The 23,299-nt window shown below is 44.1% G+C and overlaps 1 protein-coding gene across 1 annotated transcript in view; it reads left to right on the plus strand.

The window, feature by feature from the left end:
• The window catches only part of LOC142258809 (uncharacterized), a 63,566-nt gene extending 40,900 nt beyond the window's left edge, over positions 1–22,666 (plus strand). The window contains 3 exon segments of the mRNA XM_075331401.1: positions 13,115–13,184; positions 17,445–18,472; positions 18,475–22,666. Coding sequence (XP_075187516.1) covers positions 13,115–13,184; positions 17,445–18,472; positions 18,475–18,912 — 1,536 coding nt within the window. The 3' untranslated portion in view covers positions 18,913–22,666.
• The last annotated feature ends 633 nt before the right edge of the window (positions 22,667–23,299 follow it).

The raw sequence follows: 23,299 nt of genomic DNA on the forward strand, positions 1-23,299 counted from the left end.
TCTGCAGGTGGAGGTAGGTGCAGGTTATTATATATCTGGTGTGCGGCTCTGCAGGTGGAGGTAGGTGCAGGGTATTATATATCTGGTGTGCGGCTCTGCAGGTGGAGGTAGGTGCAGGGTATTATATATCTAGTGTGCGGCTCTGCAGGAGGAGGTAGGTGCAGGGTATTATATATCTAGTGTGCGGCTCTGCATGTGGAGGTAGGTGCAGGGTATTATATATCTAGTGTGCGGCTCTGCAGGTGGAGGTAGGTGCAGGGTATTATATATCTAGTGTGCGGCTCTGCAGGTGGAGGTAGGTGCAGGGTATTATATATCTAGTGTGCGGCTCTGCAGGTGGAGGTAGGTGCAGGGTATTATATATCTAGTGTGCGGCTCTGCAGGTGGAGGTAGGTGCAGGGTCTCTTCTATTTCGGGGTCATCATTATCATTAACCCCTTCATTTCTCAACTATTTTCACCTTTAACCAGTTCAGGACCAGTTTCCCGCTATTCCTGACCGGCTCATTTACATTCAATTTAACCCCTTAAGGACGGAGTCAGTTTTGTACTTCATGACTCGGCCATTTTTTTGTAATTCTGACCAGTGTCATTTTGACAGGTTTTGAGAGGTAACGCCAAAAAGTGGACCCCACAGTTTTTTGCCCACTTTATTATGAGCGCGGTGATTCCCCACATGTGGTCAGAAACCTCTGTTTGGACAAATGGGAGGAGCCTGAACAGAAGGAGCAATATTTGAATCTTGGAAAGCAAATTTGGCTGAAATAGATTGCGGGCACCATGTAGCATTTGTAGGGCCCTTAAGGTACCTAAACAGCAGAAACCCCCCACAAGTGACCCAAGTTTGGAATCTAGACCCCCCCCAAGGAATTTCTCTACATGTTTGGTGAGCACCTGGAACCCCCGGAGGCTTTACAGGATTTTAGAATGTTGAGCCGGGAAAATAACAAAAATACATTTTAACCACAAAAATATTACTTCAACCAGATAGCTTTTTTTCACAAGGATAACAGGAAAAAATGCATGATACAATTTATTGTGCAGTTTCTCCTGAGTACACAGATACCTCATATGTGCTGGAAATCAACTGTTTGGGCGCACGGCAGGGCTCGGAAGGGAAGGAGCGCCACTTGACTGTAAAATTGGCTGGAATCATTAGCGAATGCCATGTCGTGTTTAGAGAGCCCCTAAGGTGCCTAAACAGTGGAGCTCCCCCACAAGTGATCCCATTTTGGAAATTAGAACCCTCATGAATTTTATCCAGGGATATATTGAGCATTTTTAACCCACAGGTACTTAAAATTTGATAACCTTAGGTCGTCATATTGAAAACGTTCATTTTTTTAACAAAAATGTTGCTTTACCACCAAATTTCTCACTTTTTCAAGAAGAAACACCAAAAAGTGGACCCCACAGTTTAACCAAATCTTTATGAGCTCAGGGATACCCCACATGTGGCCAAAAACCTTTGTTTGGAAAAGCAGGAGGGCTCAAAACAGAAGGAGCACCATGTGAATTTTGGAAAAGTTGAAATAAATGGTGGGCACCATGTCGCATTTGCAGGGCTCCTAAGGTACCTATACAGCAGAAACCCCCCACAAGTGACCCCATTTTGGACACTACACCACTCAAGAATTTTATTCAGGGTTACAGTGAGCATTTTGACTTCACAGGTAGTTCAAAAAAATGTTGCTGTAGTGCCAAACTTCTCACTTTTAGGCTATGTGCCCACAATCCGCTGACGCAGTGTCAGCCCTTCTGCGCAAATGCCGGTGTCCACAAGACAATGCAGCTGCTGTACCCACGATCCGGGTTCAGGCCGCTGCGGACTTTATTCTCCCTGCGAAGAACACACTCCTCTCCACAGCATAAACTGACATCCTGCGTCTCAGGAAGCCACGCTGTAGGTCATTTTACCGTATTTTTCAGACCATAAGACGCACCCAGGTTTTAGAGGAAGAAAATAGGAAAATAAAATTTTAACCAAAAAATGTGGTCATGACACACTTGTGGGGCAAGGATCTGCTGCTGACACTGTTATGGGGATAATGTCCCCAAATTCTCTACTAAGGTACCCCATTCTGGTAACGATCCTCCTGCCTTGTATATGATCCTGCTCATATACCCCCATCCTGCTCATATACCCCCATCCATCCTGCTCATATACCCCCATCCATCCTGCTCATATACCCCCATCCATCCTGCTCATATACCCTCATCCATCCTGCTCATATACCCTCATCCATCCTGCTCATATACCCTCATCCATCCTGCTCATATACCCCCATCCATCCTGCTCATATACCCCCATCCATCCTGCTCATATACCCCCATCCATCCTGCTCATATACCCCCATCCATCCTGCTCATATACCCCCATCCATCCTGCTCATATACCCCCATCCATCCTGCTCATATACCCCCATCCATCCTGCTCATATACCCCCATCCATCCTGCTCATATACCCCCATCCATCCTGCTCATATACCCCCATCCATCCTGCTCATATACCCCCATCCATCCTGCTCATATACCCCCATCCATCCTGCTCATATACCCCATCCATCCTGCTCATATTCCCCCATCCATCCTGCTCATATAACCCCCATCCATCCTGCTCATATTCCCCCAGCCATCCTGCTCATATTCCCCCATCCACCCTGCTCATATAACCCCCATCCATCCTGCTCATATAACCCCCATCCATCCTGCTCATATACTCCCATCCTGCTATATACCCCCATCCTGCTCAAAAAATACCCCCATCCTGGTAAATGGCCTGTATCCTATGGCACAGAAAAACAAATAAACGTTTATACTCACCTTTCCTCACACCCTGCAGCACCGATCATCTTCCTCTCTGTCTTAGCAGCAGCGCCTCTGAGTGGAGCCATCACCGTGTGTGGAGCCGTCACCGTTGTCTGCAGGTTCGCAATGTCTTCCTGTCTGTGCCGGTCAGCTGATCTGTGTGGACACTAGCGGCGCGCACAGCAATGACGTCATCGCTGTGCTCACCGCTCTCTACACAGATCAGCTGACCGGCACAGACAGGAAGACATCGCGATACTGCAGGGGGACGGCTCCGCACATGGTGACCGGTGAGTGTACTGATTCACTGCACCCCGTGCTGATAATGATGCACGGGGGGCAGTGAATACAGCCACACGTGATCACTCCAGGCTGTAGTTGCTAGGGGTGATCACGGCCGGCTGTTAATTATGCGCGCACCCCCCACCCATCATCCCGCCCACCTGCCAGCGCTGGCTTCAGCGGTGAGAGATGATGGCCGGGAGGGTGCATATGAAATGAGTGGGCCCACATGGTCACGGCAGACGCTGCTACAGCCTGCTTGTGCCCCCGATGACCCGCTCCAACGCAGCACCCTCATTCCCTGCAGCCACATTCAGACTATAAGACGCACCCCCCAATTTCCCCCAACATTTGGGGGGAAAAAAGTGCGTCTTATAATCCGAAAAATACGGTATGCTGCAGAGAAAAGAAGCACAGTGGGCATGAGATTTCTAAACATCCCGCTACTGCGCTTGTACTGCACAACATCGCAGTCAAAACACTCTGCGTCCAAACCACTGCAAATCCTGATCATAGGCACACAGCCTAATAAGCTAGGATAGGTAGATGGCTAGATAAATTGATGTCAAACACATATATAATGTCCCACCCCTCTGCATATTCTAAGCTGGCACCATTTAGTAACTTTCATGTGGCACTAAAGGGTGTTTAACCTTGTATTTAGCCCAAAAAAAAAAAATTAAATAAATAATTTAAAGAAAAGAAAACATCAAAACAAAACAAACGAGCCAGGGTAAAGCAGACGGCTGCAGACCACAGCTGGCAGCTTCACCTTGGCTGGTATTCCAATATGAAGGTCTCCCAATGCTGTTTTTATTTTTAATTTATAAGTAATTAAAAAAAAAGTGGGTTCCCCCCAAAATTGGATTTCCAGCCAAGGTAAAGTGGACAGCTGTGGTCTTTTATTCTCTGGGTGGAAAGAACAATGGTTATTTGGCCCTTCCCAGCCTAAAAATAGCAGGTCGCAGCCGCCCAGAAGTGGCGCATCCATTAGATGCGCTAATCCTGGTGCTTCACTCCGGCTCTTCCCATTGCCCTGGTGCGGTGGCAAATGGGGTAATAAATGGGATGGTTGGGGTTAGGGTTTACGGCGTCTATCAGATACCCGACATCACTAATCCAGTCAGTAATAAAAAAAAGACAAAAAAAATATTTGAAAAAACACTCCCCAACACATTCCCTCTTTCACCAATTTATTGAAAAGAAAAAAAATCTGGTCCGCCGTGATCCATTTTGGAGGTCCTACGATGACTATGGCCCTTCCAGAATATGGGGGGCATGCTCAGAGAATGCATCCCCCATTTCCTGGAAGTGCAAACCCTCCATGTGAGGAGTGTGGTTGCAGTGAAGCCACACTCACACTCCCCGAGTCCACATGGCATGGCATGGCAGTGTGAGCTGCAGTAGCTCAGTGTCACTACTAGCAGGGAGCCATCTGAGTGCCTCACTGCACAAGTGGCCAGCATCTTCTGAGAAGGTAGAGGAGGGATCGTGGGGGATCGTCACTGCAGGAGGCAACGGGAGACCGGGGATTGACGGGGTGACCTGGCTGGACCTGGGGAGAACTTTGATGTCGCATCTGACATGTCAGATACGACAGAACTCAGAGAAGGAGGATGAATGCAGCGTGTGTGCCGGCCATTTTAGATGATCGGGTGGGGCGTGGGACTGGGGGGGCACTCTGGCCACATCGGGGGACCGGGGGGAGGCGACATATCTCCCATCTGACATGACTGATCATGCCAGATGGGAGATAAATCATTTTTTTTCAGCCCGAATCTTGCTCTCCAGGGTCTAAGCTACCCTCGGTAGCTAAAACCATGGAAATTTTGCGATGCTGGGGGCCGGTATACACTTTATTTCTTTATTGCTTGCCGGCAGCAGCGGGAGGGGATTAACACTATGATCGCTAGGACATTATTTTACTGCCCGCGGTCATTAAGGGGTTTAAGTCTACGAGCTCTGAAACCAGTTTAGAATATCTAAAACAATTTATTTACATAATTTTTCCAGTTTAGGAGTGAAATATAATGTGGGCATATTTTATAATGGGGTTAATTTTCCCATTTTGTTGCCCTCATACAAGAAATGGGTGGTAAATTGTGCGTCAGCGAGTGCACAGATCCGCACACCACGTGTGCCCCTCGTCTTCCGTTAGAAACAAGAATACATCGAATCCTAATTCCATTCCCTGTTCTTAACCGAAAAACTGGGAAATTATTTGTTTTTGCTCTTTTGTATTTTCCTACTCTTATTCCAGGAGCAATTACTCTTTTATTTTTCCGTTCAGATAATGTGCTACTTTTATGGTTGTACTATTTACCGGTACATAGCACATTTCATGTTGAATATTTTTTAGTTCCCAAATGATATCTCACCTCCCTTATCTCCATTAATTCTACATATCGGCTCATCTCCTTCCCATTCAGGTCCTTATAATATCGGATCCTGTCAGTGGAGATCTTCTATAGAAGGAAGAGAATTCTCCTGATTGCCCCGTGAAGGATGGATATGGACAGGGACAAGATGGCGGAGAGGATATTACACCTCACCCTAGAGATCGTCTTCCGGCTTACTGGAGAGGTGAGAGCTTCTGATGACGTCACATTACATCATTCTTATCTATGGGAATAACAGATGGACAGAACTGGAGAGGTGAGGACTCTGGAAATGTCTGGAGTGAGATTTATTACTGTGTCTCTCCATAACCAGGATTACACAGTAGTGAAGAAGACCTCTGGTGAGCGCTGTCAGGCCCCTGTGTCTGAGGGATGGGGAAGACCCCTGAGCCCAATCACGGGGCCTCCACCTCACCCCCCGATACATGAGGACATCAATGACCAGAAGATCCTAGAACTCACCTACAAGATGATTGAGCTGCTGACTGGAGAGGTAACACTGCTGGGAATGCTGGGACATTATACAGTAACGCTATGAAGGGATCGGGGCTGATGGTATCCTTGTATGTGTCAGGTTCCTATAAGGTGTCAGGACGTCACCGTCTATTTCTCCATGGAGGAGTGGGAGTATTTAGAAGGACACAAAGATCTGTACAAGGACGTCATGATGGAGGTTCCCCAGCCCCTCACATCACCAGGTAATAGACAGGACTAAATACACACGGCCTATAATTATCTGTATGTAAGGAATGAATTCAGCCCCTGTATGTGTCTCCTCCAGGTCTATCCAGTAAGAGGACAACACCAGAGAGATGTCCTCGTCCTCTTCTCCCACAGGACTGTAAACAAGAAGACCCCGATGTTCCTCAGGATCATCAGGTAGATGGAGAGAAGGGGCCATGAAATCTCCCTATGATGTGTAGACGGCTGTGAAGGTCTTGTGCTCAGTCTTGTTTTATCCTCCAGTATTATATGTGTTATACTTGTGTAATGAGAGCGGTGGAGATGGCAGGATTAGGAGAGATAAGAGCTTTGGTTCCTTTTAGTTCTCGTTCACACTACTGTATTTTCAGTGCTGTCCATAAAATAACACAACGTCTCGCCCTCAGACCATTGTTATTGGATGTGGCAGTGCAGATGGGGATTTTCTTTCTCACTGACAGAATCTGCGTGTGAGAATAATCCCAGCATCCTCTAGTGCCTTCCGTAAATCGGAGGAGACTCGTCCATTCAGGTCTGTGTCTGCACAAACCATTAGATTCCCACCAGCTCCACCATACAGCAGACATTGTGTTACGGATACATTGCAGTTCTGTAATGGAGGAAGCTGTAAATGGTCTTGTAAATTATTAATAGCGGCTGTAAATACCGGATTGTATATGGACGACAAATAAGAAAAGACTTGTCCTAGTTTTCTGGAGGAAGCTGTGATGATTCTTTATCCGGCCGTGTGATCCCGGCATTAGAGGCCGTTACATCCCGGGAAGAGAGGATTTATCTAGAAAGTGTAAAATCTTTCCCTTCCCTGAATATTTCTGCCTCCGGTCACATCCCGTCTGCCGGTATAACGGGCTCCGCACCACAAAACTTACATCCAACTCATCAATTCTGTTGGGTTTTTCTAAGTCACTTTTTTTTTCATCTTCTCGTATTAATTAATGTTTTTTGTTCCAGATTCTTCATATTGGTCCAAGTGGATCATGAAATTTGCGCACAATAGAAACGCTTTGTATTTTTCCTGTGACCTGTGTTTATGACTTTTTAGTGCAAAAAGTCTCATAATTTGCACCAAAATATTTGGTCTACATAAAATATCTCTGGTGTGGACTGGAGAACATTTCTGACAAAATTTCCTAGTTTTTAGGTTGGAGGTAGACATACCGTTCTTTGAAAAACTATTCACACCCGGTGAACTTTTCCACATTTTTTCACATTACAGCCACAAACAAATACATTTTATTGGGGGTTTATGTGATACCAACACAAAGTAGCAAACACTTGTGAAGTATAAAGGAAATTATACACGGATTTGTAAATATTTTAAGAAATTTAACTCTGAAAATTGTGATGTGCATTAGTATTCAGCCCCCTGAGTGAATACTTTGCAGGACCCTCCTTTCACTTCAATTGCTGCTGCCAATCTCTTGGGGCATGCGTCTACCAGCTTTGCACATCTAGAGGTGATATTTTTGCCCCTTCTACATTATAAAACAGCTCTATCTCAGGTAAATTTGATGAATGCGTCTGTGAATTTTCAATTTTTATATTTGCTTTTAAAAATGTCCACTCTTCCATAAAGGCCAAATTTGTGGAGTTTATGACTTATAGTTGTCCTGTGGACAGATTCTCCCCTTGAGCTCTGGATCCCTCCTGCTTTTCTACTGACCATAGGCCTCTTGGTTGCGTTTCTATAATTAGTGCTCTCCTTGCTTGGGATGTCAGTTTAGGTGGACGGCCATGTCTTTGTCGTTTTGCAGTTGTGCTAAATGTGACAACTCAGCATCTGGAGATTTGTGTGAGGAGTGAACTGTTCTTAATTAACCCAGACATATTGTGCCTTTGATTGCCAAATCAAGAGAAGTTAGCCATTGTTTCATGTCAGACTTACCAGAGCCCTATTGTCTGTTAAATGTTGATTGCTTCAGCCTCTTTGACTACGTCAATTAGAGGAATATTATTATGCAGTCGAATTGAACTGAACCAATGAGAGAGGAGCCATCTCCCACCAATCCTGTAAGATACAATACTCTGAAATGAGAACTGAGGGGTATAAAAAGGACTTTGCTCCTCTTTCCACATTCATTTTGCAGGACTTCAGCATAAAATCCTCATTTTTAGCTGGAGGATCACAGATGTGCTTCACTCCTCAATGCTGAGCCCACAATTGTGCCAGGAGAACCCAGGTGAGGACAGTTCAGTTGCCTGGCTATATATCTTGCTGTGCTCAGTCATCTTTCTAAGCTTGCCGCTATCTCCTCTCAGCGGGTGCTCATCAAAACCGAGGTGCTGCTGACTGGGATAGTTGGCCCAGGAAGCCCCGAAGTCGCAGAGTTTCTAATCCCTTGCGAGCCAACGGATGGGAGAGACTCTGTTGCTTGTACCACCTTGTGATCTTGCTGGAAATGTACAATATGTGTTTGCCTGTTGGTGAACCAGTAACGTCCTACCAAGGTGTGGTTCCCTCACCCTGTGTTGTCTAAGAAGTGTTCTGCCCAAATGAGTGCGAGCGTTCAGTGGGATGAACCCTGGTCTGAGCTGTCTTTTTGAAGACCGCTAGGCCAGCGGACGACTGTACTCACTGACCCTCTTGTCTCCACACTATACTTCTGCTATTTGTGGATGATGGATTGAAAAGTGCTTAGTGAGATGTTCAGAGCTTTGGCAATTTTTTTTTTATACCTGAACCCTGCTTTACTCTTCTCCACAACTTTATCCCTGACCTGTCTGGTGGGTTCCCTGGTTTTCAAGATGCTGTTTGATCCCTAATGTTCTGAAATAAAACTTGTGAAACCTTCACAAAACAGCTGTAGTTATACTGAGAATAAATGATACTGGTGACTCAGTTTACTAATTATGTGACTTCTGGAGGCAATTGGTCACTCAGGGGCATCATACTACAAGGGACTGAATACAAATGCACATCACAATATTCAGATTTATATTTTTAAATATTTAGAAAACTATCTATCATTTCCTTTACACTTCACAAATACTTGTTACTTAATGCTGGTATATCACATAAAATCACAATAAAAGCATTTACATTTGTGGGTATTACGCTAAAATAAGTGGAAACCTTCCGGGGGTGCGAATACCTTTTACAAGGGGCATAATTCCTTCATGACTAAAAATATCAGACTAGTTCCCTGGATCAATGTCCCATCACAAAATCTAGTCCTGATAACCTGCAATAATATACTTTTTACGGAAGGCATCCAAGCCCACCTTGAATTTTTGTAGTCTATCAACATTTATCACATCATGTGTCAGAGAGTTCCATATTCTCACTGCTCTTACAGTAAAGAATCCCCATCTGTGATTATGATTGAACCTCCTTGTCATCATTACAGGCCTCAGTTGTAAAAAGCTCATTAGAAATATCTCAGTAATGCCCCTGATATACTTGTACATTGTAATAAAATCGCCTCGTAGCCATTGTGTTCCTAAAATGAATAACCCCAAGCTTGCTAACCTGTCCTCCTATTGCAGACCTTTCATTCCTTTTACGCCTAAAACACACTTCCGCATAAAAACCGTACGTGTCTCCCGTTCCGTTTTTCGGGTCCGTGTCCCGTTTTTTATGGGCGTTTCTCCAGTACATGTGACATCCGTGTGATGGCGAATGCTTGCCATGTGTGCGTGTGGAATGTCTGTGTATGCGTACATGTAATGTCCGTGTGAAATGATCCGTGTGTGATGCACAATGTCATTGATACATGTCGGCTGACAGCAGACAGAGTTGCGCGATGAGCATGAACTCTGGTGAACTTCACCCGACTTCATTGTCATACCGCGGCTATGGCTGGGTGTCGCGTACTGATTAGCGGTTACCCGTGAAGGACTCACCGGTGACCGATAATCCCCTGAGTGACTGAAGTTAGCGCCCTGATTAGCGCTGCCGTCACTCAGGCTACACGCGGCTAGCTGGATCCTCCACCCGAGACCGCAACTCACCTGTAACTTCATCGCTGTCACTCGGGCGACTTGCTGTCACAGTTGGAGGATCCAGCGGTGGCCGCGAGTATCCTGAGTGACGTCATCGCTGATCGCGATACTCACCTCAGTTGCTTCATGGAGCTGACAGGAGCGGCGGTGTTCTTCTGCAGCTCCTGTCACCTTCATGTAGCAGAGCTGGAAGCGACGCGGGACCTCCATGGATTACGCCGGACATGGATGGGTTTTTGGGGCTTAATAAAGTGGTGAACGAGGGTATTTGTTAGTGTTTATCATTGCAAATAAACAATTTTTTCTGGTGTATGTGTTTATTTACTTTAACTTTCAGATTACTCTCGGGGAGACGCCTGCCATGATTAATCTAGGACTTAGTAGCAGCTATGGGTTGCTACCATTAACTCCTTATTACCTCGATTGCCAACGCACCAGGGCAATTCAGGATGACCCGGGTACAATTCCGCAACGGACGCATCTAATGGATACGGCAATTCTGGGCGGCTGCTGGCTGATATTGTTAGGCTGGGGGTTTCCCCATAATGTGGAGCTCCCCATCCTGAGAATACCAGCCTTCAGCCGTATGGCTTTACCCTGGCTGGTATCAAAATTGGGGGGGAGCGCACGTCGTTTTTTTTTAAATTAATTATTTATTTATTTTACTGCACAGTGTAGACCCGCCCACCGGCGGCTGTGATTGGTTGCAGTGAGACAGCTGTCACTCAGCGTGTGGGCGTGTCTAACTGCAACCAATCATAGGCGCCTGTGGGCGGGGGAAGCAGGGAATAGTAGATTGATTAATGAGCGGCCGGCTTTTTCAAATTAATTGAAGCCGCGTATCTTTGGCACAGCTATTCTTCGCCGCGCTGGTGATGGAGATCGGTGAGTATGCGACAGGGGAAGTTACAGACCGAGCGCAAAAGGGATGATGACTGAGAACAGCAGAAAAAAAGGTAAGTATACTGACATTTAACAAAAAAAAAAACCGACATCGCTCGTTTAAAAACGCACACTGACGGTACGTGTAGCACACGGACATGCTACGTGTGCCGTCCATGCAGATACGGACCCATTGACTTTAGCGGGTCTGTGCCTGCGTGTTGACGGCCAAAAATGGACATGTCGACCGTGTGGAAAAACACACACACGTACTAACCACACTGACACACGTTCTGTGTGGTTTTACGTGTGTGTGCCTTCTACAATAGGGTAACATTGGTCAACGTGTCTCCATGTCTCCGATATGTGCAAAAACGTACCAAACACGTACCGGGGGCACGGATGTGTGTCGCAGGCCTAATGGTCACTCTTCTATGCACCCGCTCTAGTTCAGTTATTTCCTCCTCATTCACTGGAGCCCAAAATTGTACAGAATATTATAAGTGTGGCCGCACTAGTGACTTGTATATAGGCAAAACTGTTCTTGTCCGGAGCATCTGTGCCTCGTTCACTGCATCCTATTATATTATCTGCCTTGGCAGCAACTTCCTGGCACTGGTAGGTTTTCTCGTCCACCCGCACACCCACGTCTTTTTCAATGTCATTATTATGCAGTAATTTTGCAAATATTTAAAAATAAATTGCAGTTTAAAAATCATCCAAAAAAATCTAGAAAGCTAAAAACCTGCAAACATACAAAAAAAAACCCCTAAAAACAAGCAAACAGATGAATATTATAAAATAGTCACATGCCATACATGTCAAGTAAAAGCCGCTTCGTAATATTATTGGATCAAGAATCTTCATTTCGGTTCCTGCAGCCCAAAACCAGGAATTGTCTTCTTCTTCGTGCCATACATGTTAGCGTTATTTCTGCAGCCAGTTATCGGATATAAAGTCTCCAGTAATTATATTACTATTTATAATGTCACATCGTCATCTTCTCCCCATTCAGGTCCCTACAATATCGGATCCTCTCAGTGGAGATCTTCTATATAAGAGAATTCTCCTAATTGACCTATCGAGGATGGATATGGACAGGGACAAGTTGGCGGAGAGGATATTACACCTCACCCTAGAGATCCTCTTCCGGCTTACTGGAGAGGTGAGAGATTCTGATGACGTCACATTACATCATTCTTATCTATGGGAATAACAGATGGACAGAACTGGAGAGGTGAGGACTCTGGAAATGTCTGGAGTGAGATATATTACTGTGTCTCTCCATAACCAGGATTACACAGTAGTGAAGAAGAGCTCTAGTGAGCGCTGTCAGGCCCCTGTGTCTGAGGGATGGGGAAGACCCCTGAGCCCAATCACAGGGCCTCCACCTCACCCCCCGATACATGAGGACATCAATGACCAGAAGATCCTAGAACTCACCTACAAGATGATAGAGCTGCTGACTGGAGAGGTGACACTGCTGGGAATGCTGGGACATTATACAGTAACGCTATGAAGGGATCGGGGGTGACGGTATCATTGTATGTGTCAGGTTCCTATAAGGTGTCAGGACGTCACCGTCTATTTCTCCATGGAGGAGTGGGAGTATTTCGAAGGACACAAAGATCTGTACAAGGACGTCATGATGGAGGTTCCCCAGCCCCTCACATCACCAGGTAATAGACAGGACTAAATACACACGGCCTATAATTATCTGTATGTAAGGAATGAATTCAGTCCCTGTATGTGCCTCCTCCAGTTCTATCCAGTAAGAGGACAACACCAGAGAGATGTCCCCGTCCTCTTCTCCCACAGGACTGTAAACAAGAAGATCCCGATGTTCCTCAGGATCATCAGGTAGATGAAGAGAAGGTGCCATGAAATCTCCCTATGATGTGTAGACGGCTGTGAAGGTCTTGTGCTCAGTCTTGTTTTATCCTCCAGTATTATATGTGTTATACTTGTGTAATGAGAGCGGTGGAGATGGCAGGATTAGAGCTAATCATAGATGTGACTTCTCCATCTGTCTGTGACTTTTACAATATTTGTTTCAGGGGGAAAATCTGCCCCATATTAATACTACAGAGACATATGTGAGGGGTGATGAGCGGAGTAAAGAGGAGATTCCTACAGATAACCGCCCAGGTGAGTAGTGACCACTAAATGCAGAGAAGTCACAGATTCTTCTCAGTCACCGGCTGTGGCTGCTTTATCAGGGTTGTAGTCCGGCCATATCAAATGGTCACCATTCTGCTGCTAGACCACCACATGCTCCTCCACCCAAAAACTATCCCCATTATTTTGAGCATTGCTCGATCTTCTGTTGGAGTGAGATCTGTATCAGCCAGATCTTACAGGTAGGATCCATCCTATCCCATGAAATTAGAAGACGTTGATCCTTAGCTGCCCAGATCCCTAATCTGCAAAGAAAAAAGAAATAAGTATGGTGGACCCCTAAGAGAAAGTGGAGGGTAATGATGCTGTTGAACTCCTAGATTCATTGTTTGGTGCCGTATTCACCAGTTGAATAAAGATTGATTGCTCTCAATAGGAGAAACAAAATAATAATCTTGTAGTTGATGAAGAGAACTAAGTAGTCTGGAAAGCTTGCTTTGTAACATTGTGCTGCCCCTGCGTCAGCAGCCAGGCTGCTTGGATCCGGATCCGCGGTGGCTCGAGGAATCTCTGGACTCGGGGGTCGGGGTCGCGCGGCCACTCGGATAAAACGGGGGAGTATTTACAGGGAATGATGTGCAAAGTTCGTGACCCCACCCGTGGTGTGTGGTAAAGTGGAGTACCACCGCTGCAACTGGGAGTACCCGGTGGTGATGGTGTGGGCAGCCAGGTGTTTAACCCCTCCACGGTTAGGGGGAATGCCCTGGGACTCGATGAGGGCGACGGGGAGGTGCCGTTGGGACGGTAAGGGTCACCTGTGTACTCAGTCCAATAACACTGACACCGACAACTGTGGTAAACCAAAGTTCTTGACACCACTGCCGCTGAGAGGGAGCACGCCTGGATTCCGTGCCCGTTGGTGTTGCCTGTTAGTCTGTGACCTTTACTGTGGCACCTTTTCTTCTAGGTGGTACCTTTAGTGTGATACTAATAGGGTCCTGCTCACCAGTATGGCTAACTGGTTGAGCTTGCTCTCAGGGTTCACGCTTGGGATTTTCTGGACCGTATGTGTGGAAAGTCCTATCCCCCTCTTTGCGCTAGTACCCCGATTTTGGAGCGGGTGGAGAACGGATCTTGAAGGCTCCGTCCTCTTTGGGTAAATTGCCAGGACGCCTGAAGCTACTTCCTGACCTAGGGTCCACGTCCCCCGTCATGCCCTGGCCCCTGCCCGGTGATGGCACAAGGCTGCCGGCTGACCTCCTCGACAGTCCGTGCCCCTTTTCATGGTCCCCTGCGACCGGGGTCCAGCTCCTACCAGGCCCAGACCAACATCTGCCACCTAGTAGCTCCTGACCTCTTCTCACTTTCACCTCCAACACTACTCTGCGCCGCTCCTGACACTCCTGACCTCCCTTTAACCAACCCCCCAAGTGGGAGACCCTATTCCACTCAGGCCGTCCACTGGTGGGTGTGGTGCAGAGTGCTCCTAGGATTTTGATTAGCTTGTTCTTGGCAACACCAAAGGTCAGGGACCCGTAACCAAAGAGGAGGTGGATATTGTGCAGAAGGGCAGATTGCACAATACCCTGTGATGACCTGATAAGCCAGGGCGTCACAACATCATTTATTTTATTTTTGTTCTCCATTAATAAGTATAACTACAAGATTCTTATTGTTTCTCCCACTGAGAGCAATGACTCCATCTTCCTAGAATCTCGGCCTCTTATTGATGGATCTTCCTTCTCTCCCTTCTGATGAATGTGCTGATAGGCGCGTTTGTATCCAAAGTTGGGCACAGGGTAACTGTAACATATGAGGGAGGTTAGGATTACCCCACAGTGGGTACATGGAGGCCGGGCAGCCCACCCACAGGATTTCTAAAATGTAATTAGAAAAAAAAGGAAAGTAATAACACATAAAGATCTAATATTTTTACCTTCAAGATCCTGAAAGATATTTTCTCTGAATTGTACAAATGTCCATTATATAAGAACTTGTTCTGGAGCCGTCCATTGTGGAGTCCGAGAGGCAGAAAGTAAATGTCTAATATTTCTTCAAGAATCTCATCTGACAGAAGATATTGGCCCCTACAATAGTTTGGATTGCCGAGAGCCCCCGAGCCACATACTGTAATTACTCCAGATGTGTCACCTCTAGTTACTAAATCACTGACGGTGAAGGCTGTCGGGTGGAGGGCGGTCATTTTAGTAGATATTGTCTATAGTCACAGTTTTCTCTATAGTAGTTAGTACCAAAGCCACTCTTATTTCATGGCTTTCCACTGCAGCCAGTTTTCTGCTCCTATCCAGGCCCCATTTCTCCAATCTGACATCTGTCACTTTACATGATAACACCTTTGTAATGCTGAATCTGAACCCAGTGTTTCTGAGATTTTTTTTTTCTGTGGCATATTCTATTTTCTTAGCTGTAATGTGAGGTTGTTGTTTTTTCCGTTTATTTAAAAAAAATACAAAAACTGAAATTCGACACATTTTAAAGAATTAAAAGTGTTCAAATACCACAACATACAGTCAGTAAATAACATTTACTGTTTTCTTCTTTAGTGTAAATGACTACTTTGACTCCACAGACAGTCTCAGTAAATTAGCAAGAAGTGGATGTTGTAGAGTGAAAATTGTAAATCTGCCATTTTAGTGCAGACTACACAGTACCCATCTCTTGCTCCACGAGACACACAATCTGTAAATTTGTATGTGGTTTCTTGCAATGTCAAACATGTAGATACTAACAGTGTCTGGGTACACTGCGAGGCTGAGAAGCATCAAGGACTTTGTAGTAGCAGTTTGGTATAATTTTGGCCAACAAAACACTATCTGGTGGCTTATTATTCCAATATAGGGGAAGCAAAATGAACAAAGAGGGTTGAACATCATGGTCTACTGGTAGATGCTGCAGGTCCCGCAGGCATAGCTGGTATAGATAGATGCAGCAGGTACAGCTAGCACAACGGATAATAGGTTCCATACATGTTTGCAAAGACAGCATAAAACTCAGCAAGTTGCATGGGACCTGACATTTAGCCACATGTCTCAAAGGATATACCATATTGCTTAGGCACCTACCATAGAGGGAGGATGCTTTAACTATCTAGTGCCTCTCAGCCCTAGGCTGAGATGCTGTTCCAGGTCAGGGCACGCTGTACCTTTAAGAATACAGTCATGCGCACTCCCAAAAGACCTGCTTGGTGTGCATGGATACCATGTAAATAATGGACATGGAAACCATTATAAGCGGCCGGGATATTAAGTATGCCAGTGTCCTTACCGAGGAAAGGAGGACAGGACAGTAAGGGAATGCTGGTTACGGTATTACAAACTATTTTATAAAATTACAGTGGAACCTTGCTTAATGAGAACAATCCGTTCTGGGAGTGTGCTTGTTAACCAAGTTACTCGTTCAGCAGAGCAAGATTTCCCATAGGAAATCATTGCAATGCTGACAATTCGTTCCACAACTAGTTAAATGTCCCATCCTGGTCCCTTATTCTGTCATTCCACACATGTACAAGCACATACAAACACATACAAACACACACAAACACACAAAAGCACGCAAGCACACGCACATATTATATGCTCACCTTACCTCCCGTTCCATCGCCAGTCACCTGGGACTTGCTGTTCTCCGGTGCGGGTCGTGTATCAGGTTACCATAACGACGAGGGAGGAACTTCCTGCCAGAGCGCTGGCGTCAAGGCAGAGCCGCTTGCCTCTGATTGGCCAGCGCGCTGCCTTTGAGTAGCGGTGACAGGAACCAGGAAGTTCCTGCTTCGTCGCTATGTATACAGATGCCTGGAGTGGAGCGGAGCACTACAGGACCCAGGAGGCCGGCGATGAAACGGAAGGTACACATATTATATGCTCACCTTACCTTCCGTTCCACCGCCGGCCTCATGGTACTTGTAGTTCGCCGCGAGCACGTCGTGATGTACCCGGGAACTACAAGAACCATGAGACCTCCGGTGGAACGGAAGGTAAGGTGAGCATAATACTGTATGTGTGTGCGTGCATGTGTGTTTGTGCGTGCTTGTGTGTGTGTTTGTGTGGACTCAAAGTGCGGGTCAGAGCGCGGTGGATGGACGGAACCGGAAGTGTCTGAGGTGAGGATTTCGCTCGTACAGCAAAGCTTTCTCGGAAAGCGGGTTACAAATTTACAGAAAGCTTTGCTTGTTAAGCGAAATTTTCGTTAAGTGGGTTACTCGTTAAGCGAGGTACCACTGTATATCCTTAAATTTGTATATATTATTAAAATAATTTTTATTCTTGGCAGATGACTGTACCAGGCGATTAGAGGCACAACTGACATCTTCAGTTTTTAAATCAGATGACCCTAATATCCCACAAGATATAACCGAAGCAAATTCCACTATTCCAGATATACCATCATCCCTTCACAGCAAAGAGCTATCATCTGATTCTTTTAAACAAGTCGAACCTTTTGATTCATCACATACTATTAACAGAAACAAAATACACAAAAGAGACATTAAAAATCAAAGTGCTCAGACAACAAAGAAGCTATTTTCAACTTCAGAATATCAAAAAGTACATAAAAAAATTCACACAGGTGAGAAAAAAATTTCTTCAGACTCTGTTAGTTACCAGAGAAATCACATAGGGGAGAAGGCATATTCATGTTCAGAATGTGGGAAATGTTTTAACAAAAAATCTCATCTTGTTACACACCAGAGAACTCACACGGGGGAGAAGCCATATTCATGTTCAGAATGTAGTAAATGTTTTGCACGTAAATCACATTTTGTTACACATATGAGAATTCACACTGGGGAGAAGCCATATTCATGTTCAGAATGTGGGAAATATTTTACCCATAAACCAAATTTTATTATACACCAGAGAACTCACACGGGGGAGAAGCCATATTCATGTTCAGAATGTGGGAAATGTTTTACAAAAAAAAATTATGTGGTTATGCACCAGAGAACTCACACAGGGGAGAAGCCTTTTTTATGTTCAGAATGTGGGAAATGTTTTAACATAAAATCTCATCTTGTTACACATCAGAGAACTCACACGGGGGAGAAGCCATATTCATGTTCAGAATGTGGGAAATGTTTTGCACACAAATCACATTTTGTTAGACATCAAAGAACTCACACGGGGGAGAAGCCTTATTCATGTTCAGAATGTGGGAAATGTTTTAGAACAAAAACTAATGTTGTTATGCACCAGAGAACTCACACAGGGGAGAAGCCTTTTTCATGTTCAGAATGTGGGAAATGTTTTAAAATAAAATCTCATCTTGTTACACATCAGAGAACTCACACGGGGGAGAAGCCCCATATTCATGTTCAGAATGTGGGAAATGTTTTGCACACAAATCACATTTTGTTAGACATCAAAGAACTCACACGGGGGAGAAGCCTTATTCATGTTCAGAATGTGGGAAATGTTTTGTACAGAAATCAGAACTTGTTATACACCAGAGAACTCACACAGGGGAGAAGCCATATTCATGTTCAGAATGTGGGAAATGTTTTGTACAGAAATCAGAACTTGTTATACACCTGAGAACTCACACAGGGGAGAAGCCATTCTCATGTTTAGAATGTGGGAAATGTTTTGCATCTAAAACATGTGTTGTTAAACACCAGAGAATTCACTCGGGGGAGAAGCCATATTCATGTTCAGAATGTGGGAAATGTTTTAACAAAAAATATAATCTTGCTAAACACCAAAGAATTCACACAGGGGAGAACATGTTTAGAATAAGGTAAATATTTTACACACAAATGTGATCTTTTTAAACATCACAAAACTCACAAGGGTAGAAGCCATTATCATACCTACAGTGGTGTTCATAAGTTCTGCATAGGCATAAAGAAAACTACATATTTCATACTTCTGCATCTCTACAGTGAAACTGGTGGAACATATATGTTTTTGTAATCCCTCATTGTATGCCATACTCATTTTTGAATGTCCCAAGTGTATAGATTGTTATGATATGTGCATTTTTGATATTTTTTTACAGCATAACCATACCTACACCAGTACAGTGTGTAGAATGGTGAACAGGTTTCTAAGTTCATTAACGTCCAATGCAAGCTCACACAGACTTAAATTTTACTTTTTAAGATTTATTATTTTTATGTAATTCATAGTCCTGAAAAGGGCCTTTTGAGTGCATCTTTAGCTTCTAATACTTTGTCAGCCTTTGCTCTTGAGCACCAACTTGCATCTCTGTGGCATTGAGTGAACAAGCTTCTGCAGATGTTCCCGAGTGATGATGTTGTTCCAGGCCTGTATCAAAGCCTCAATCAACTCTCTTTTGGTCCTTGACTGTTTTTTAGATATCTCTATTGATACCTTGTGCCACAAATTTTCAATTGGATTGAGGTCTGGGGACTGGGCTGGCCAGTCAATAGTAGCCACCTTGTTCATTGTTTTCCATTCCGTTACTGTCTTAGCTCTGTGACAAGGAGCATTATCATCCTGGAAGATATAATCCCCTGAAAACAGGTGTTGAGCAGAAGGCAGCATTTTCTTATTAAGGATGTCTATGTATTTTTTTGCATTAACCATACCCTCCACAATATGAAGCCTTCCAACACCATTGGCTGCCATACAGCCCCAGACCATTACTTTCATCGGATGTTTCACAGAGAAGCTCAAACACTCTGGCTTGTACTCTTCATGTGGAAACCTTCTCACATAAGACTTGCCATCATTTCCTAAAATGCAAAAAGTGCTTTCATCACTAAATAGCACTTTTTCCCACTCCTCCTTCCTCCATTTTGAATATTTCAATGCCCACAGTTTTCGCCTTTGTCTTTGTATGGTTGTCATCAATGGCTTCCTTCGGGCCTTGCACCCTCTCAATCCTGCTTCCAAACATCTCTTCCTAACAGTTGATGTTGCTACCTCAATATTGCACTTTTCTTGCCATTCTCGCAGAAGCTGAGGAGAGGTGAGCTTTCGATTGGCAAGGGATGTTCTTATCAGTACTCTATCCTCCCTTTTAGTTGACTTTCTGGGCCGACCAGATCTGGGCTTGTCCTGGGTAATTCCAAGCTGCTTATGTTTCTGCAAAATTCTTACAACTGTCCTCTGATTACAGCCGACCTTCCCTGCGATCTGGGGGCCAGTATAACCCTCTTCATGTAGCACCACAACTCGCACACGATCCTCCGCTGACAAAAATCTGAAGGCTCCCATCATAAAGCTCTACAGTATGATTCACTAGACAGACCTACAGATAAAACTAACAAACTAAGCAGCAGATGTGATGCAATGGAATGGAATGTGATTGGCTGCCATATCCAGGTTATGATTGGTCACAAGAACCTCATCTGTGATTGGCTAATTTTGGATCGGAAGCTGTACAATATTTAGTTGTGCTTTCAATTCCCATATTGTTGCTATAATTTCATGCAAAACTGCTTCAAAAGCTAAAAATATTACAGAGAGAGAATGCAAAATTGTTTTCTGAACAAAACCATATATAATATGTCATATTAGTATCGAAGATATTCGACCGAAAACGTTTAAAACCTGAAAAATCAATTTATCCTATGCAGGACTTATGAACACCACTGTATAAGATGACAAATATCTTACTTAAATTTTAATTTGATAACCACTGAGAAAATTCACATGAGAAGAAACCATATAGAGTATTTGGCAAACTGAACAAGAAAACACAAAAAAAGAGATAGTAAAAAAAAAAAAGCAAGTAAACAAGAAAGGGAAAGCACGCTAGAAGTTACATTAGAATTATAATAAATACAGTTACTAAAAGACGTCTGTTTTCTAAAAGTCAAAGTAATATTCCATGTACATTGAACATTTCACATTGTTATATATTTATATTCACTATATGGACAAGAGGATTGCAACCCTCCCCCCAAAAATACCCAACATTCCTCCTCCCTCTTCTTGTCTCAAAGGATACACCATATTGCTCAGGTATCTACCATAGAGGGAGGATGCCTTAACTATCTAGTGCCTCTCAGCCCTTGGCTGAGATGTTGTTTCAGGTTAGGGCATGCTGGCCCTTTAACACTTGAACTACTGAGGTAGTAATTTTGACTACTTTGCACTATGTATTTCTATATAGGTGTCACGAGTCCAGTAGTTATAGTGTTAAGAATCCTTTTGCTTGTACTGTATATCGCAGCATTTTGGATGCAGCTGAAATATGCTGCACAAAGCTTAATAAGAGGGAACTGAGGAAAGGTGAGAATTTTTTTTAGTGTATTACTAAAGGATGGGCATAATAGTACAGGGCACAAGGATGAGCACAATACTACAGGGCACAAGGATGGGTACAATACTACAAGGATGGGCACAATACTACAAGGATGGGCACGATACTACAGGGCACAAAGATGGACAATACTACAAGGATGTTCACAAGGATGAGCACAATACTTCTGGGCACAAGGATGGACACAATACTACAAGGATGGGCACAATACTACAAGGATGGGCACAATACTACAGGGCACAAGGATGGGCACAATACTACAGGGCACATGGATGGACACAATATTACTGGGTACAAAACTACAGGGCACAAGGATAGATAGAATACTACAGGGCACAAGGATAAGCACATTACTACAGGGCACAAAAATGATCACAATTCTACAGGGCACAATGATGAACACAATACTACAAGGATGGGCATAATACTATAGGGTACAAGGATGAGCACATTACTACAGGGCACAAGGATGGATACAGTACTACAGGGCACAAGGATGAGCACAATACTACAGCATGGGCACAATACTACTGGACACAAGGATGTACACGATACTACAGGGCACAAGGATGAGCACAATACTACAAAGATGGGCACAATACTACAGGGCACAAGGATGGGCACAATACTACTGGGCACAAGGATGGGCACAATACTACAAGGCATAAAGATGGCCACAATACTAAGGGCACAAGGATGAGCACAATACTACAGGGCACAAGGATGAGCACAATACTACAGGGCACAAGGATGAGCCCAATACTACAAGGATGGGGGACATTACATATGCACACAGATGGGGACATTACTACAAGATGTTAGCTAAGATTACTGTATGATGCTGTTAATTGTAAAACAATATTACAAGAAGGTGATAAAATGTAAAAAAAATTCAAAATAGAGCATGACTTTTTTTGGGCAATAAAATGCTTTTTTTATATATAAACTTAACTAAACAAAAAAGTGCTGGTTTGTCATAAGAAACAAGCAAAATATGTTAAAAAAAAAGTGATCCAAAGGTGTATAGACAAAAACATGGAATCATTAAAAATGTCACTTTGTCCTGCAAAGAATGCGTCCCCTCTCATTTTTTTTTCTATGAGTTTGAGACCCCTGTTCTAAGGGGACTTTGATTATAAATACTTACTAAATTGTCCCAATAACCTGTCACTCAAAACATTTTTTCCAATAAAGTCTGAGTATCTAAACTAATGTTCTTCATTTCTTCTTCCTCCATTTCCTTTTTGCTGGAGCAGAGGTCGCCCAACCTGTTCCCTCATTATGGCAGTAAATGTCTTGGATACAATACTCTTATTACTGGAATTTCTCATAGTTACATAGTTACTTAGGTTGAAAAAAGACCTAGGTCCAGGGCCGTATTTGGGGTTTTTGCTGCCCTAGGCACTGTCAGTGGTGGCGCCCCCTTCTGATCAGTCAGATTACGGGTATGTGCACACAGCTTTTTTTTTTTTTTTTTTTCAGACAGATCCGCCCTATAACCCGCCCAAAAAACCCAAACTCTAAATATTAAAGAAATGAACTCATACACTGCAGTGTAAAACGACTTGCTGTCCATATGTTCAGTCTTTGGAGTTTTTTTAAGCGCGTCAGGTTTCCTCAGACATGAAGCGGCTGACAGTGACCGGTCCATTATATGGCGCCTGCTGCTTGGATGCCGCTTACTAGTTCATTTAAAAAAATAAGTAAAATCCAGTAGCTAAAAGATGTTGGAAAAAACAACCAAGAAGCCACAGCAAAAAAAATAAATATTTGCTTCAGGATAAAATGATGACTGTCCTAAAGTGTTTTCTGTCTGAATAATTCCGGGGGTTCACAGACCACTACAAGACGTGTGCACATTCCCTGATAGAGCCCATAGCCTTCAGATAGTAGTT

The sequence above is a fragment of the Anomaloglossus baeobatrachus genome (assembly GCF_048569485.1).
Source record: "Anomaloglossus baeobatrachus isolate aAnoBae1 chromosome 5 unlocalized genomic scaffold, aAnoBae1.hap1 SUPER_5_unloc_12, whole genome shotgun sequence".
Classification (NCBI taxonomy): domain Eukaryota; kingdom Metazoa; phylum Chordata; class Amphibia; order Anura; family Aromobatidae; genus Anomaloglossus; species Anomaloglossus baeobatrachus.